A 16118-nucleotide genomic window follows, 5' to 3' on the forward strand; every position below is an offset into this window, starting at 1 on the left:
ATGGTTTTTTTTTTTTTTTTAAAGATCTGTAAGCCTCAGTCTGTGTTTTATTGTTTTAGCCTTTACATTTAGGTTAGACTCGCGTTTACTGCCCACTCCCATTCCCATCCAGGAAAAAAGGACTCCAGTGCTTCTTTCCCCTACAGATTTAAGGTTTCTTATTGTTTCTCATCTTTAAAAGATCCCCTTATTTTCTGCCAGCTTCAGCTGTGCATTAAAAGATATTTTAAATATTTAATTCAGCATTTTGTGTGTGTGCTATTAGTTTGCGATTTTCCAGAAACTCCCTCTTTCTTTCATACTTCTGCTGGACTGTACTGACTGAGAGGGCGTGTTTATGTTCTGTGGTCTCCAGGGGCCCTCTGGGGCCGTGTTTGTAAAGCACATGCAGAGTTTGGATAACTGGGAGGGAGATGCTTGTCCTCACCTGGTGCAGTCATGTGGCTATGCACCCTGCAGGGCTTCAGAAGGGAGGCAAGGTGCTGGCACCTTCCTGAAGCCACTGGCCCATTGCCACTTTAAAAATATCACATTGCATTATTTTTATTGGCCTTTATAAAGTTGAAGTGAATGTAGGTATGACTCAGTGCAGAACTAAAGGTATTTCTGCCAACCACGTTGTTGTTGTTAGTTGCTGCTATCCGGTAGGCTCATAGTGACCATATGTAGAACATGTGAACGAGGACCTCATCCTGGATGAATTGTGCTGACAGTCCAGACGCATGGCCACAGTGCAGCGCGCCCCCTGCTGGAAGGTCAGGCAGCTGCTGGACTTGAGCTTGGAGCCAAGCGCTGTTGTTAGTTGCTGTCCAGTGGATTCTGACTCAATGGCGACCCCATGTGTGCAGAGTAGAACTGCAGTCTGCTGTGTTTTCAAGGCAAGTGAACTTTTGGAAGCAGATTGCCAGGCCTTACATCTGAGGTATCTCTGGGTGGGTTTGAACCACTGACCTTTCTGTTAGTAGGGCAAGGCTTAACCATTTGAGCCACCCGGCGACTCCCTTGAGCTGGGTAGTGAACAAAATAGTCAGCATGATATTGTCCACTGAAAACATTTGTATGGGATTAATGAAAATATCAACTTGGGAAACTAGGGTGGGTCATGTCTCAGTTATCTGGTGCTGCCATAACAGAAATACGAGTGGGTGGCTTTAACAAACAGCAATTTAGTGTCTCAGGGTTTAGGAGGCTAGAAGTCCAAATTAGGGGTGCTGGCTTTAGGGTGAGGCTTTCTCTCTGTCGGCTCTGGAGGAAAGTCCCTGTGCTCTGAGCTTCTGCTCCTGGGCAATCTTAGTGTGGCTCAGCACCTCTCTTCCCACATCTCTGCTTCTTTGCTTAAACTGCTCATTTTATATTTCAAAAGAGATTGATTCAAGACACACCCTACACTAATACTGTCTTGTTAACATAACAAAGAAAGGCTGTTCCCAAATGGGATTATAACCACAGGTGTCGGGTTAGGAGTCAGAATCTACTCGATGGCAGTGGGTTTTGGTTTGGGTATTTTGGCGGCGGGGGTGGAGGGGAGACACGATTCAATTCATAACAGGTCATATTGTGGAATCTGAATGAAAATGAATGCAAAGTAAAAGACAAGACATGAAACTAGAGGTGTGAATATAAACAAGCACTCACAGTCATGCTTCTTTCTTCTGACGTGCACTAATACCTGGGAATGCAAAGCTAAAGAAAGCCTGAAAAAAAAAAAAAAAAAAAAAGGCAAACTCACACTTCCTGGAATTGAGTTCGTCTTAGTTTTACCAAAACCAACGTTTCTATTTAGAAATTAAAGTTGTGCATTTCAAAACTCCATTGAAATCCAGAAAATTCCTTTCCTTGCACTAAACACACAGGCTTTATGAACAGAAAGGTGCATTAAAAATACCATTCAGGATGAACCCATGATGATAAGGGTTGAATTTCAGTCTCCTTAACAACACAAAATAAAAAGGTCAGGAGTGCTATATTCTGCTCCACTGCAAACATAAGGGGCGGGCAGGTTTTCAATATGCAAATAACAGGGGCCCTCAGCCTCCGATTTCAGGTTAGAAGCTGTCTGAGCACCCGCTTAGACCCTGGGGTGAGATCTGCTCCTTCGAGAAGGTGTCCCATTGCAATTGCAGGCAGCTTTCTGGCAGAATACCGCGGGTTTAGCACTTCCCAAGCAGGAGAATAGCTAGAAACGTGAATTCTGAAACACAGTTGCAGCACTGTGAGTCAGCATTGAAGCACAGATGTACATTAAGCCCGCTTCTGACCACTGGGCTCAGGAGGAGGGTGACTGCCCATCCCAGGCAGCTGCCCAGGCCAGCCCACACCCCGCATAGACAAGGCTCTGCACTGAGGGACTCAGGTTGGGCAGGCCCCCCTGTGGACAGGCTGTCCCCACAGCCTTCCTCTCCTCCTACTGTCCCAGGGGTGATGCAAAAGAAGCAGCTTGGAACGATGTTGTTGAGATGGGCTTCCCACACCTGTGGGACCGTGGGGTGTCTGTGGGGTGGGCATAAGAGCCATGGGGTGGCTGTGGGGCCGTGGGATGGCCGTGGGAATGTGCGGTAGTCATAGGTCCGTGGGGGCACAATGGGGGGAGGCAGGGCCACCATGGGGCAGTGGGCTCTTCAGGCTGGCACAGGCCCCCCTTCCTGTGGACCGTCCTTGGCCCTGACTGAGGTGTGAGGCAGGCAGGGGCCCACTTGGCAGAAGAAACCCCTGTGGACTGAATGCCTTTTATAAAGGATCTCCTCTGTCCTCATCAATGTTCTCCTCCCAAAAGGGAAGCATTGGTGTAAAAACAATGGCTGTAGGTCAAGGAGAGCACTTTCTCCTGAAACCATTCTCTGGCATTTAAAGGCAGAGGCCTCCTAAGTCCAGAGTGTGCATGGCTCTCCTTTCCAGGTGTGACCTTGGGCTACTCTAAGCACGACTGCTGTTTTCTATGAACAAAAATGAGCCGTAGGTTACTGCTAGAGGTTGATGGTCCCAGCCAAAGTGGGAATGGGTGCCGGGGCTCTGACAAGGGGGATGCGTTGGGAGAGGAGCCCCTGGAAGGCAGAGAGCCAGTACTGCACACGTCCTGTAGGGGCACCAAGTCTGAATCACATGCTTATCAATTATTTTCTTAATCTCCAGTTCCCTTCCATTAGCCCAAAGAGTCAACATGGCCTTAAGTATGTCCTTAGGCAAAACCAGTTGCCCCTGGAATCCACTCCCCACGTGTGTCAGAGTACAATGTCACTCCACAGGATTTTCAATGGCTGATTTTTAGGGAGGAGGTCTCCAGGCCTTTCTTCCAAGGTGCTCTGTATAGATGTGAACCTCCAAGCAGCCGAGCTCTTAACCACTGTGCCATGAGGGCTCCATTCTGAAGCAAAACAGGGTATAAACAGACAGGCAGGTAGTAACTGACTCTGCAGTCTCCAAGGTAACCTCACCAGAGACATGCTGAAGCCTCTGAATTTCAAATCCTGAAACATTCTCTGGGACTTCTTCTTAAAGAACGATCATCTATTTCTAAATGTAATTACTACTCAAAATCAAAATGGTGCTTCATTTGAGGTTTGGCTGCAGTTTTATCACGGGGGGCGTTAAGAATCTAACTGGCATTGGTTTGGGTTTTAGGAAATCATAATGGAAACATCCTCCGAGGCTTGAGATGAATACGAGCCTTTTTCTGGAGAAACACCGGGTAGGAGAAGGATGCTTTGGACTTGAAAACCTCTGAGCCTGTCAGTGAAGCCCCCAGACTTTCCCGTAGGACAGGCCTGCCCTGCCGGCTCCAGCTCAGTGGAGCCCAGGGTCCTTCATGAGACGACGGGCCGTGTGCACAGAACCCAGGGCTCCCTCAGGCCAGGGAAGGGTGGGCCGTGTGCACAGAACCCAGGGGCTGAATTGTACGCACTCCCACTGGCTCTTCACTTCAATGACACCTTGGCCTACATTATGAGAATTTCCCTAACTGCAGGGAAGACCAAAGAAGAATTGAGGCATTTCAGTTACGATGTTGGTAAAGAACGTACCATGGACTGCAAGAAAACAAACAAATCTATCTTGGAGGAAGTACAGCCAGGGTGTTCGTTAGAAGCGAGGATGGCAAGGCTTTGACACGCTCACTCTCAACATGTCATCAGGAGGGTCAATCCCTCAAGAAGGACATCATGTTTGGTAGAGCGTCAGCAAGAAACAGAGGGACCCTCAGTGAGATGGACTGACACCGTGGTGCCACAATGGACTCAAGCATACCAACAATCGTGAGGATGGCGCAGGACCAGGCAACATTTCGTTCTCTTGTACAAAGGGTTGCTATGAGTTGGAGCCAACTCAATGGCACCAAATAACCATCACCTATCTGTGCTTAACACACTGATGGCAACCCAGTGACAGCTCTTCAGCTCAAAAATCTCCCAGTATATTGACGGAAATGTCATGCTAGCAAGGTACGTATTCCTCAAACTTCTCTTTAGGGTCTGAGAAAGGAATATCCTGGGTCTTTCACAGCCGTGCTTACCGTGGGTCTTTGAGAAAGATCAGGTCTGGGAAGGAAGAAGGGAAATTCCTTATGTAAAAGGCTCTGATTTATTTCAAGACTCCTGAAAACTTTGCACATGTTTAGTCTTTACCAGGGAGGTTGACAGGATGCCCAGTGAGCTCCAGTCACAGGACAGGTTCTTCACAAGATGGTCCCGTATGAGAGAATGTATCAGTGGTGTTATGTGGACAACGTGTGTGTGGCATGTGGGCAGAAGGATTGGATTATCGATGTATACCTGCCTGGATCATCAGGTGAGCGCTGACAGAATGGTCCCTTCCACTATCAATACCCACCGCCCACCCTGTCACTCATTCGTCAAAGCATTTAACCTTGGGGTCATTCAAAAATCACCAGGGAAAGATTTGTCTAGGCAGGAAAAATGTGTGTTTCTATTTATTAAGAAAACATGCCCTGAAATAACGTTAACTTTACATGTCATCCTTTGTACCCATTTTCCCCATTTACTTTTAGAAAATGGATCTAGGCAATAACTAACTCCTTCAACACCCAACCTATGAATGGAAACATGTTCCCTGAGGGAAGTGAGGGCACCTGGGTAACAGTGGACTAAGGTGCCTGCCTTGGCTCCATGTGGCTGTGGACAGGCCTAGAGCACCCTCTTGTGGACACAGGGCAGCCTTTTCCAAGTACCAAATTTTGTTTCTCATTTAAAATCAAATTTGCTGAGTTATGCTGTGACATCTGGCCATAAACAACAAATGAAGCCACGTAACAAAGCTCTCTGTGTGGAAAACCACAAGTGTGCTAGGCTGCTTTTGTGCTCTGTGTTTGGAATGAAAAGCCAAGAACTCACAGCACTGTGATCACTGACCACTGTCGTTGTCCTGCTCGCCCCTTTGGCCACCATACGGACTCCATGGGCCCCCCGCACCATCGTCACCCAGCAGGGTCCCGGCCTTGGTGTGGTCGTTCTGGATAAGTGCAGCTCTGAAAACTGGACGGGGCATGGCTTGAGCCACACCGAGTAGTCACATTCCTTTTTGTTCACCCATTTTTTTATAAACAATAAAACTCTACAATGTTCTGCTTGAGTACCAGAGGTCAAATTTAGTAAGGGCTAGGAACTGTCCCAATCTCAGGGGCCGAGCTGGCCAACTTCAAGCCCCTCAGCTCAACCACGGTACTCAGAAGCCCTGTGGCGTCCATAGGTACCTCAACCGGTGGTCACCACTGGGGCTCAGACTGCCGAAAATACCTACCAGGGGTACCTATTCTCCACTAAAGATTCGAAATCAGAAACTGTGGAGGTTAGGAAATTTGAAGCATAAGACACATGCGCTCCCTAGGCATTGTGTGGAGGCCTGCTTTCTCTCCCGCTCCGTCACCATCCCTGTCAGCCCAGCCTTAATGGAAACCCTGCCATGTCACAGGACAGTGAATCCACACTCCTCCCCTCACCTTGCTGACCTTCAGGTACGTCACCAGTGGTGATGACACATTGCAGAGGTCACCTAAGCACACGGCCAGCCCTGCCTGCTCCTCCTCCACACCACCTCAGTGTGGTAGTTACTGGGGGCAGGCATCTCCCCTTGGGTGCTCACACATACACCGTGTACACTTCCGCCAGATCTCATCTGAACCCGACTCTGACCTAACACCTCCACTTGGCTGTCTTTGCTAGTGTCTCCTGGTTCCCACATCCCAAATGGAATGCTTGGAATTCACACCAGTCCCCAACCTGTGCCCCTCAGGAACCTGGGGCTTTCCCTGAATTCCTCCCTTTCCCCTCCCCTTCGGTAAAGTTGCACTGCTTGCACCTCCTGGGTAGACTGTAAATCTGACTCACCCTTGTCGTCTGCACTGTCTGTTCTGCTCTCTCACCTGCGCCTACTGCACCACCTCCCAACCTCACCTCTTTTCCTCCCATCTCTGTCATACGACAGCACGCGGAACTTCCGTGTCACGTCACAGCTCTTCTCAGACGCCTGGAGGAGCCTCCTGTCCACTCAGTGCAATGGCTCACTCATCCAGGTCCAGAGTGGCCAGCCCGTGACTGCTGCAGCCCGACCTCTGGCACAGGCCCTTTCCAGCACTAGTCAGGGTCTTTCCCTCGGAGCACTTACCTCCTGTGGAGGAACACTCCTTGCGTTCCATGGCTGGCTCCCGCCCACCGCCACTTTCAGGTCCTGGCTTAGGGGTTACCTCCTCAGAACCCTTCATTGACCAATATAAGCAAATTCAAGATGGCTGTATTACTGGGGTGATTGTTTAGGATTTCTAGCAACAGAACATAGCTTCTTGGAGAACTCGGCTCCCGCCGGCTTCATTCACCATTGTAATAGCCGGTCCCGACGAGGTACCTGGCACAGAGCACACACTTGGTAAACATTTGTTGAATGAATAAATATATCAGGATGCTTCCAAAAAGGGCAAGACAGAGTTGTTCATAAATTTCAGTTATGTTCATTATAGTTAAAAAACATGATGAGGGAGTAACAAAATAGTTGCCAGATGTAATTTTTAAAGGGCACCAACTGTAAAGAGACAAAAATTCCAACTGGAAGACCGATCACTTAATGGTATTTTATAGCATTTAAGGCATATCTCGGAAAACACTAAGAACTGCTTAAATGCAGACAACGTGATGCCTGTATCACCAGCAACTCTCTTTCATGTGTGTCAGAGCAGACGCAATGCCGGTGTCACTCTGCTGACCACGACAGTAATGTACACGGTTCCCTTTTATTTTTTTATTACAAAAAAACACAGAGTTTTTAAGAAATGAATATAAGACAAATCAGGACCACGGTGAGTTATTAAACCCATTTTGTATATACAAAATTCCGAAAGAGGAATATCTTCCAATGTGAAGCACATTATAGCACTGACCCATATGTACACGGCACACAGAGACTGCTTGGACCGTCTCTGAATCTCTTATGTACATGCCACTGACACAGACCTTCAGAGAGTTGGGACTCATCAGGGCCCCCTCCCCACACGTGTTAAATATTTCTAAGGAACTTCAGAGACAGGAGAGATGCGCTACAGAGGGTTTCTGCTGAGGGGGGGCTCATGTTTCACTCTGATCAGGACACTAGGGAAGGAGTTTGGTAGCCCATTTCTAGCGAAGACAGAAGACTTTTCTAGCAGATTTAATTTTTCTAGACAATCATGTGAGTGCAGAGTCCAAAAATAGCTTGGGAACCAAATCACATTTTTATATTATTAAATTCATTATAAAATGTCACTCAGTTTTAAAAAGCCACTAAAAGGACACTTTCTGCAGCACAAAAGGGCTAAGTTCAAGTTTCTGTCATTTGACCACGACACAGTAAGCCGGGCCATGTCGTGGATGGTAGCAGCCTCTGTGAAATGTGTGCGGCCAGGGGACCAGCAGACAGTAAATTGCTCGTCCCTCCCTGTTTCCTTGCCCAGCAATGAGGACTCTCTCTCTGGTGTTTTCTCTTTTATGCCTTTCTTTTCAAACCTTTGTTTAGATCTGAGAGCTCAGTGATGTGTGGGCATTCAGATGCTGTGAAGGCACTTCTCGGGGCACAGGGACACCCCTGGGCCTAGCTGTGCTCTTCCGTGCATAATGCTCCAGCTTCCTCCAGATAGCTAACGATCGCAGCTGGGACGCTCTGGGAGGCCTCCTTCCGCCAGGCTTCCAGGATCTTGGATATTTCTGTGGGATTGCTGGGACTCAAGTCACAAAGCGCATAGACAGCTGCTAACTGTACGCCCCATGGTATATCTGAAAAGCATTTTCAAGTAAGTCATCACACAGGGAAATAGTGCTTATTCAAAATTTTAACTTTATAATCTATTAAAACAGCTTTCAACTATGGAATGCTTTCTGCCAGTAATGAAAGTTAAATATAAGGAAAAAAAAAATTTAAGACCCATCTACAAATAGAAAACAAATAAAAAAAGAAGAAAGAATACAGGCTCCAACCAATCTCCCAGTGCTGGCTCAAAGCTCCCCAACCTCTCAGAACCAACACCACCCTCTGAAAGCAATTCTGGGAAGGCCATAATCCCATATTTAAGTTATAATAAAACGTAGATATGAAAACACTCATCAAATATATGACCCTATTAAATGTTCTCCTGGAAGTGCCTATAAATGGACTTTGGAAATGAAAGCTGTCCTCACACCAAACTTCATATACTGAATATAATGCTTTTCTTTCAGCCTAAGTTTACTGAGGACTTGTCTAGTTATAACTTGCCATTAACTTGGGCCTAAGTTTACTGAGGGCTTGTCTAGTTATAACTTGCCATTAACTTGGGCCTAAGTTTACTGAGGGCTTGTCTAGTTATAACTTGCCATTAACTTGGGCCTAAGTTTACTGAGGGCTTGTCTAGTTATAACTTGCCATTAACTTGGGCCTAAGTTTACTGAGGACTTGTTTAGTTATAACTTACCATTAACTCTATGTTCCAGATCCCCCTTACAGGTACATGTGGCACTGTTTAAAGAGCCACGGCTGTGGCAACAGACTTGGGAAAACAAAGCCAGCATGGTGATTCCTAGCTCCTTTCAATTCCAGTTGCCAACTGAGTCGATTCCAACTCATGGTGACCCCATGTGTGTCAGGGTAGAACTGTGCTCCATAATGTTTTCAATGGCTGATTTTGTGGAATGAGGTCATCAGGCCTTTCTCCTGAGGCACCTCTGGGTGGACCTGAACCGCCAACCTTTGGGTTAGCAGCTGAGAACATTAACAGATGCACCACTCAGGGGCTCCACTAGCTCCTTACCTTAAGCAAACGTTTCCTCCCTCTGGGCTTTCGTTTTCTTATCTATAAGGTAAAGTCAATGCCATGGGCCTTAGAGGACCATCTCTGTCTCAGCGTGAGCTGCAGAGCAGTGCCCAGCACACAGCCTGACCCACAGCAGGCCTGAATCAGCTCCTGCTCCTTCACACGGGAGGCAAGCAGGCTGCCTCTCGGAGGCGCCACCCTGGATCACAGTAGGTGAGCCTGCTTCAACTGGCAAGGCAATCTATTAGCCACTATTTTGGCTAACATCTTTTATAATCAATTTAAAATCTAGACCGTACAAGAGTCCATTTTTGCTGGGAAGATGTGCACTGCTTGGTAGCCATCCAAAGTCAAAGAAGTAATTTCAAGAAGTGCACGTTCCTACTATTCTCGTTCAGCTCACATGGCAAGCCTCATGCCTAACGCTGGAGACAAAGAATCTACCGTGTTACAAGGATTTTGGGCACAGCTCAGTGCTCAAGAAAAGGTAGGGGGAGCTGTTTCACTACACTATTCCTCAACTGCACAATATTTAAAATAGAAGCTAGAGTCATCACTTTTACAGGTTACTTTCAATCAGGCTCTTCACACACAAGACTAAGACAATATAAAATTACACGCTACACAATATGTAACTTATAATGGCGGTCACGCCAACAAGGCTTGTTCACCAGTTTCCAGGTTTCACAGTTTCCTCTCAATGACAAGAATTCAGTGAGGCCTAGTACCTTGCTGTGCCCACCACGCACTCCACACGTGTGGTCTCAGCAGGTCATCACAACACTTCACCGGAGGACTCTGCAGACTGCAGAGGACAGCACCAGGAGGGGTGCAGACGGAGTCCCCGAGGGAGAGTTAGTGCCAGTGAGCCCAGCGACAAAGAATGAATGCCCTCGCCCTTGGCCATGCCCCGTCCAAGCAGGACAGATACCACCATTTAAACCGACACCACCACAGCGCCCACGGCTCATCAAGTGTGACTGCTGAACCACAGAGGTGACTGCAGTCCGCAGATCTTCCTCCCTGACCTACCAGGCGAGTGGAGAAGCAGCTGCCTGAAAAGTCATCTTTATAAACAGGTTTTACCTTCATCCTGAGCATGTTGTATGAACATCCCAATAACTGCACTGATATTCTTCACAGCAGATGGAAACCCTTCCTTCAAACCCAGCTGGCCTAAACGACCTAGGGGAGAAATTAAAAAACCAAAATGTAAATGATCTTTGGTTAAATGCTGATTAACTTTTCAGGAGAATTAAAATTGGCTTTCTTTTGTTGTGAGATTATGTAAATTAAACCTGATTCACATCTGACCGAAGTTCAGATGGATGGATGGCTATTTTTAAGTGAGGAGGTTAAACGATGACAACACGGGAGCAGCATCCTTCATCTTTCAACGACGAGCCAATGCACACGGCAGAATCTGTCCAGGGCAGTGTGCCACTGTGCCTGCTGAGCTAAATGGGATTTAGAAGGATGGGTTCAGGAGGGCAAATGTCAGGTGGCTAACTTTTATTAGATTAATAGATCAATTATAAAACTAAGGCCCCATCAAAAACCATATTTTTGGTATAATACTTGGCAACCCTTGCTGTAAAATACATCAGCACTTCTCAAGCACACAGACCCCATGGAGTCCTCAAGGTGAAAACCACGTCCACAAGAACTAAGAGGTCTTCTGCCCTCTGCTCAGTGCTGAGATGTGGACTGGCGGTGGGAGGCAACGTACTGGCCCTCAGCAGGCATCAGCGGTGCCACTGACCCCGAGTCGTTCTTCCTTGTCACGCGATCACAGTCAAAACACCACCTTCACTTCAGCACGTGCTGGATGAAGCAGTTAACAGTGATTCATACCAAATCCTGGCCCAAAGCCCTGTCACTGTCCTTTGTGGTGAGACAGGCTGTGAACACCAAGCACTGCTGAGGCCCAACAAGTCACCAGGTGTCCTGGTGAGTGGTGAGGGGACCTGCCACCTTTTCCGTGGACACCATGTTTACATGAAAGAATGACTGATAAGTCATGGCTACTCAGATCTCGGCAGACGTTCTTTCAAAAATGAACAAAGCCTGAAGAAAAATGTAGAACAAAATTCTAACTCACACACAAAAAAAAATCAGACTTTCTGGTCTGACAGAGACCGGAGAGTATGGCCCCTGGACACCCTTATAGCTCAGAACTGAAGTCGCTCCTGAGGTTCACCCTTCAGCCAAAGATTAGACAAGCCCATAAAACAAATCTAGACTGAAGGGGCATACCAGCCCAGGGGCAGGGGCTAGAAGGCAGGAGGGGACAGGAAAGCTGGCAATAGGGAACCCAAAGTTGAGAAGGGAGAGTGTTGACATGTCATGGGGTTGGCAATCAATATCACAAAACAATGTATGTATTATTTAATGAGAAACTAGTTTGCTCTGTAAACCTTCATCTGAAGTGTAATAAAAAAATACAGAAAAGAATAGTAGAATCCAGAAAAAAAAAAAAATGAAGTGACCCTGTCATCTCAAGGAAATTTATCACGGTTGCAATGATTAAATTTGAGCTTTTAAGGAAAATCTGAATTTGGGAAAACTGTGAGCCACCCTGAGCTTCGCAGCTTTCCAATACTTTAGACGTCTCTGATGAGATCGGTGATATTCATAAGTGCGTGTTTTTTTCCCGATATCATCCACATTTAGAAGATCTGCAGGCTGGCCCCAGGGATTTTATAGGGTAACAGTATGACAAGTTCAGAAAATGTTTCGCGTTTCACACTGAAACTACTACAGAAACCACTACTTGTTTAGCTTTACTGTAGTAACAGAGAATATGTCCACAATTACCTGACGAGGGTACTAACAAAGCCCTCCCTTCTCCAATTTTGTATCTGTGTGAGGCTGCATTTTCTTCATGTGTTTCCACCAAAATAATGTGCTGTAGCAGACTTCTATTGAGCCAGACATTACAGAGGCGTGCAACAATGCAATCCATTCCTCTATTTTCCTTTGTTTTCAAAATAGGTTTTTTCATTAAAATGTCATATAAGTTTACTATTGTTATTTTAAAATTTACAACAGCATTTTAAAAATTTCTCAGTTATAATTCCTAATACAGTGAATATGGAAAGATATAATCTGGAGTTAACAAAAGTTCTTGGAGGGGGGTGTCTTCAATAACTTCTGAGAGTACACAGGGGTCCCAAGACCAGAGGGTCTGAGAAGCGCTGACACAGATCCTGGGCAACCAGTTTCAACCACAGGCTCACGAAGCAGGACGGCAATATTCCTCTCGTCCCACCTCTCCAGATATTTCTTCCACTTCTGAGGCTCCCACTTCTCCAGATGTTTCCTCCACTTCTGAGGCTCAGCTGTGGATGTGGGCTGGCTCCAGGCCCTCCTCCACTCCAGCGCCCCTCCTGTGGATGTCAGCTGGCTCCAGGCCCTCCTCCACTCCAGCGCTCCTCCTGCAGACATGAGCTGGCTCCAGGCCCTCCTCCACTCCAGGGCCCCTCCTGTGGATGTGAGCTGCCCTGCTGTGGACATGAGCTGGCTCCAGGCCCTCCTCCACTCCAGCGCTCCTCCTGCAGACATGAGCTGGCTCCAGGCCCTCCTCCACTCCAGGGCCCCTCCTGTGGATGTGAGCTGCCCTGCTGTGGACATGAGCTGGCTCCAGGCCCTCCTCCACTCCAGCGCCCCTCCTGTGGATGTCAGCTGGATCCAAGCAGACTTCTCTCTCCTTTTCACCAAGACCAGGCCCATACCCTCTTCCATCCTTTCTCCTACACAGGAGAAAGGTGCCGGGACAGTCCTTGGATATGCTTTTAGGCAAGTTCTTTTCCTGTGATTTTACAACAACGCTGTAGTCACGGTCACTGTGTCCACCTTATAAGCACCCCACAGGCACAGACATGAATTCAGTACAGGAGCATCATGTCTGTTTGAAGGTGGGGAAGATGCGGAACTTTTCTTACTTTGCATTTCCGATGGGAAGTAGCTCAGCGCTAGTTACGTGCACCTGAATGCTGTGACACGTAGCAGACACTCAGTAAATGCTTGTTGATGAAATAGCTGGGTAACCCCTACTGCAGGGTGAAACTGTAGCCTCTGGAAAGTTCCTGGACAGGCTTCAATGAGGATGAAAGTAGTATTCACATCAGAGATGGGGACTTCCAGGTACTGATCACTTGTGAGTATCTCTGTGCCATGAGCTCCAACAGCTAAGGCATGTCATGGGGTCTGTCCTCTGAGATGCTAACTGTCAGCGAGATGGACAGGAGAATAACGCAGCTACAGGCTCCTTCAGCTCTGGGAGGGGAAGGCGCTTCCAGATAATAAATGACAATGGCTCCCTTTCTTTCAATTAAAAGTGCTTAATGAATTTGGAGTTTGTAAGCCATTTCAATTAATGGAGCTATCCAGGGTAAGATGAGAGGAAATCATGAATCTCAGATGGCATTGGGAAAATGCTCATACATACGATGAAATGCCAAAAGAAAAGAGACAAGTTACAGAACAGATGAAGAAACGCCCTCTGGCCACGGGAGTTTAGTCAGTCCAGGATGGCAAGCCAGCCAGGTCAGGACACTCATCTCAACGTCAGAGGCTGCTGGCTACACAGAGCAGCGGAGCATCATCGAAAGAGGAGCTGTGGCCTGGGGGGAAGGTGAGCAGGACTGCAGGTTGGAAGATCAGAACTTTTATTCCAAGGTGTTAGGTTCAGCTCTGCCTAGGGAAGGGCAAGCTGAGACAATCCAATGAAAAGATGAAAGAACTGGCAAGAGAACAGAAAGAAGTCTACAAGGAATGGCTACTTCAATCTGCCCACAGAAATCTGACATGTGAGAAACAGTGTTTTCCCAGGGTGTGTGTCCCAGCTGGAAACACTGGTGGCATAGTGGTTAAGTGTGGCAGCTTGAATTCTCCGGGTGCTCCTTGGAAACTCTTTGGGGCAGTTCTACTCTGTCCTATGGGGTCGCTATGAGTCGCAATCGACTCAACGGCAATGAGTTTTTGGTTTTGGTGTCCCAGTAAAGGAGTCCTGGTGGCCAGTGGTTAAGCATTTGGCTGCTAACCTAAAGCTCGGTGGTTCGAACCCACCAGCCACTCCACAGGAGGAAGATGTGGCAGTCTGCTTCCATAAAGATTACAGCCTTAGAGACCCTATGGGGCAGTTGTACTCTGTCCTATAGCATCGCTGAGTCGGAATGGACTCGACAACAGTAGGTTTGGTTGGTGTCCCAGTAAATACTAGGACGCCTTATCATTCTAGCCAGGACGTAAGCACTTTGGGTCAGAAACTTGGTATCACATGGCTTTGCATCCCACTGGATCCAGTAGGAGGCAAATGTCTGTCTACTACGTGGCCTCAAACAAGAGCTTAGCATGTCCAGAGCTCTTCATGAAATGAGGAGTGGGCTAGATTAGGCCGTCACTCCTCCACATTCCTATGAACCTAAAGCAATCCAAGCATTTCACAAAATGGTCTCTGATACTTTAACATTCCTGTAGGCAAGAACAAACCCCACTTAATAATTATGTATGACCATTCACTAACAGCGATGGTGGTTTACTTTACTTTTACCTCAGTCCAACTTGGATAACACTAAATAGTTTCGGCAGAAAGCTTATTTCCCAGTAATACTTCATGAAGTAAAAAAATCTCATTAATTCAATTTTACAAAACTGGAACTAAGAATAAAAATTATTTTATGAATGGAGGCAGTGTGTGACTTCAGGCAATATTATTAAACCACGGCCTACCAATTCCACGACTGACGAAATTCTTCAGTCAACGTCTGCCTCAGAATCTACAAGGAGGCTCACCCACAGAGATTGTTCTTGGAGGCAGTTTGCCCCCTAGATGGAATGAAGTGTGTGAGGGAGGGTGTCTGCATGCCCAACCCTACTGGAATGCAGTCTCAGGATTCCAGCAAGTCCATACAAATAGCAGGCTGGCTGCATCGTCCCCGTGCCCCTGGACCTTCCACCGGCAACCCCGCCCTCATCACCCTCCCACTGTGCAACCTCAGGGCATATGGACCACAGCACCATGAGGTAGCCAGGCAAAGCACTCCTGGCCTATCCTGCACTGGCCGCTGGCCTCCTGGCTTTTTGTCTAACTGGCCAACCTTTCAGCTACATTCATTTTTTTTTTTTTTTTTTAAATAATTTTTATTGTGCTTTAAGTGAAAGTTTACAAATCAAGTCAGTCTGTCACATATAAACGTATAGATACCTTACTACATACTCCCATTTACTCTCCAGCTAATGAGTCAGCTTACAGTCATATATTTTGGTGTTATCACTTTAATAGATAATATTATTAACTTTACATTATTCTCAATTATTTTTATAACAATAATGTATAGCTGCATTATATATCATTCTTAATATATAAGTATATAGATGTCACTCTAACATTGTTGGCGTTAGGTGCCATTGAGTCAGTTCTGACTCATAGCAACCCTACGTACAACAAAATCAAACCCTGCCCAGTCCACTCTAAATAATATAATTATTAATTATTACAAATTATTTGGCCACTTTTCAACAACCAGAAACTTAAAGAGTTAAAGAATCAACTAGCTGGAATTTGACTAAAATCGCCAGTGACGGTTTCTCCCTACAATCGTATATTGTTTTTAGGTAAACGATGAGCACATTCTTCTTAGTCCACAAATGGGTCACTTCTAAGGCATATATCTGAAAGTGCTTACAGATCTTGTGCAGTTTGTGCGTGTAACATCTAAACCAAACACGTATTTGCCGCCATCTTCATGGTGCCATCTGCACTCCCCAAGCCCACCCATCCCCCCGACCACCTGCAGGGCTTTGGAGAGGAGGCCCACATCAGAATCTCGGGGCTGGAGCCTGAAAATCTGTGTTT

General features: G+C 46.8%; 1 protein-coding gene across 2 annotated transcripts in view; it reads right to left on the reverse strand.

Annotated features, from left to right (window-relative positions):
- Positions 1-3069: 3069 nt before the first annotated feature.
- The window catches only part of ICE1 (interactor of little elongation complex ELL subunit 1), an 85266-nt gene continuing 72217 nt past the window's right edge, over positions 3070-16118 (reverse strand). For both annotated transcript variants that reach the window (XM_049860912.1, XM_049860921.1), the window contains 2 exons: positions 10346-10444; positions 3070-8246 (listed from right to left, as the gene is read on the reverse strand). In XM_049860912.1, coding sequence (XP_049716869.1) covers positions 8065-8246; positions 10346-10444 — 281 coding nt within the window. In that variant the 3' untranslated portion in view covers positions 3070-8064. The remainder of the gene's footprint in view (positions 8247-10345; positions 10445-16118) is intronic.

This window comes from Elephas maximus, chromosome 2 (genome assembly GCF_024166365.1).
Source record: "Elephas maximus indicus isolate mEleMax1 chromosome 2, mEleMax1 primary haplotype, whole genome shotgun sequence".
NCBI lineage: Eukaryota > Metazoa > Chordata > Mammalia > Proboscidea > Elephantidae > Elephas > Elephas maximus.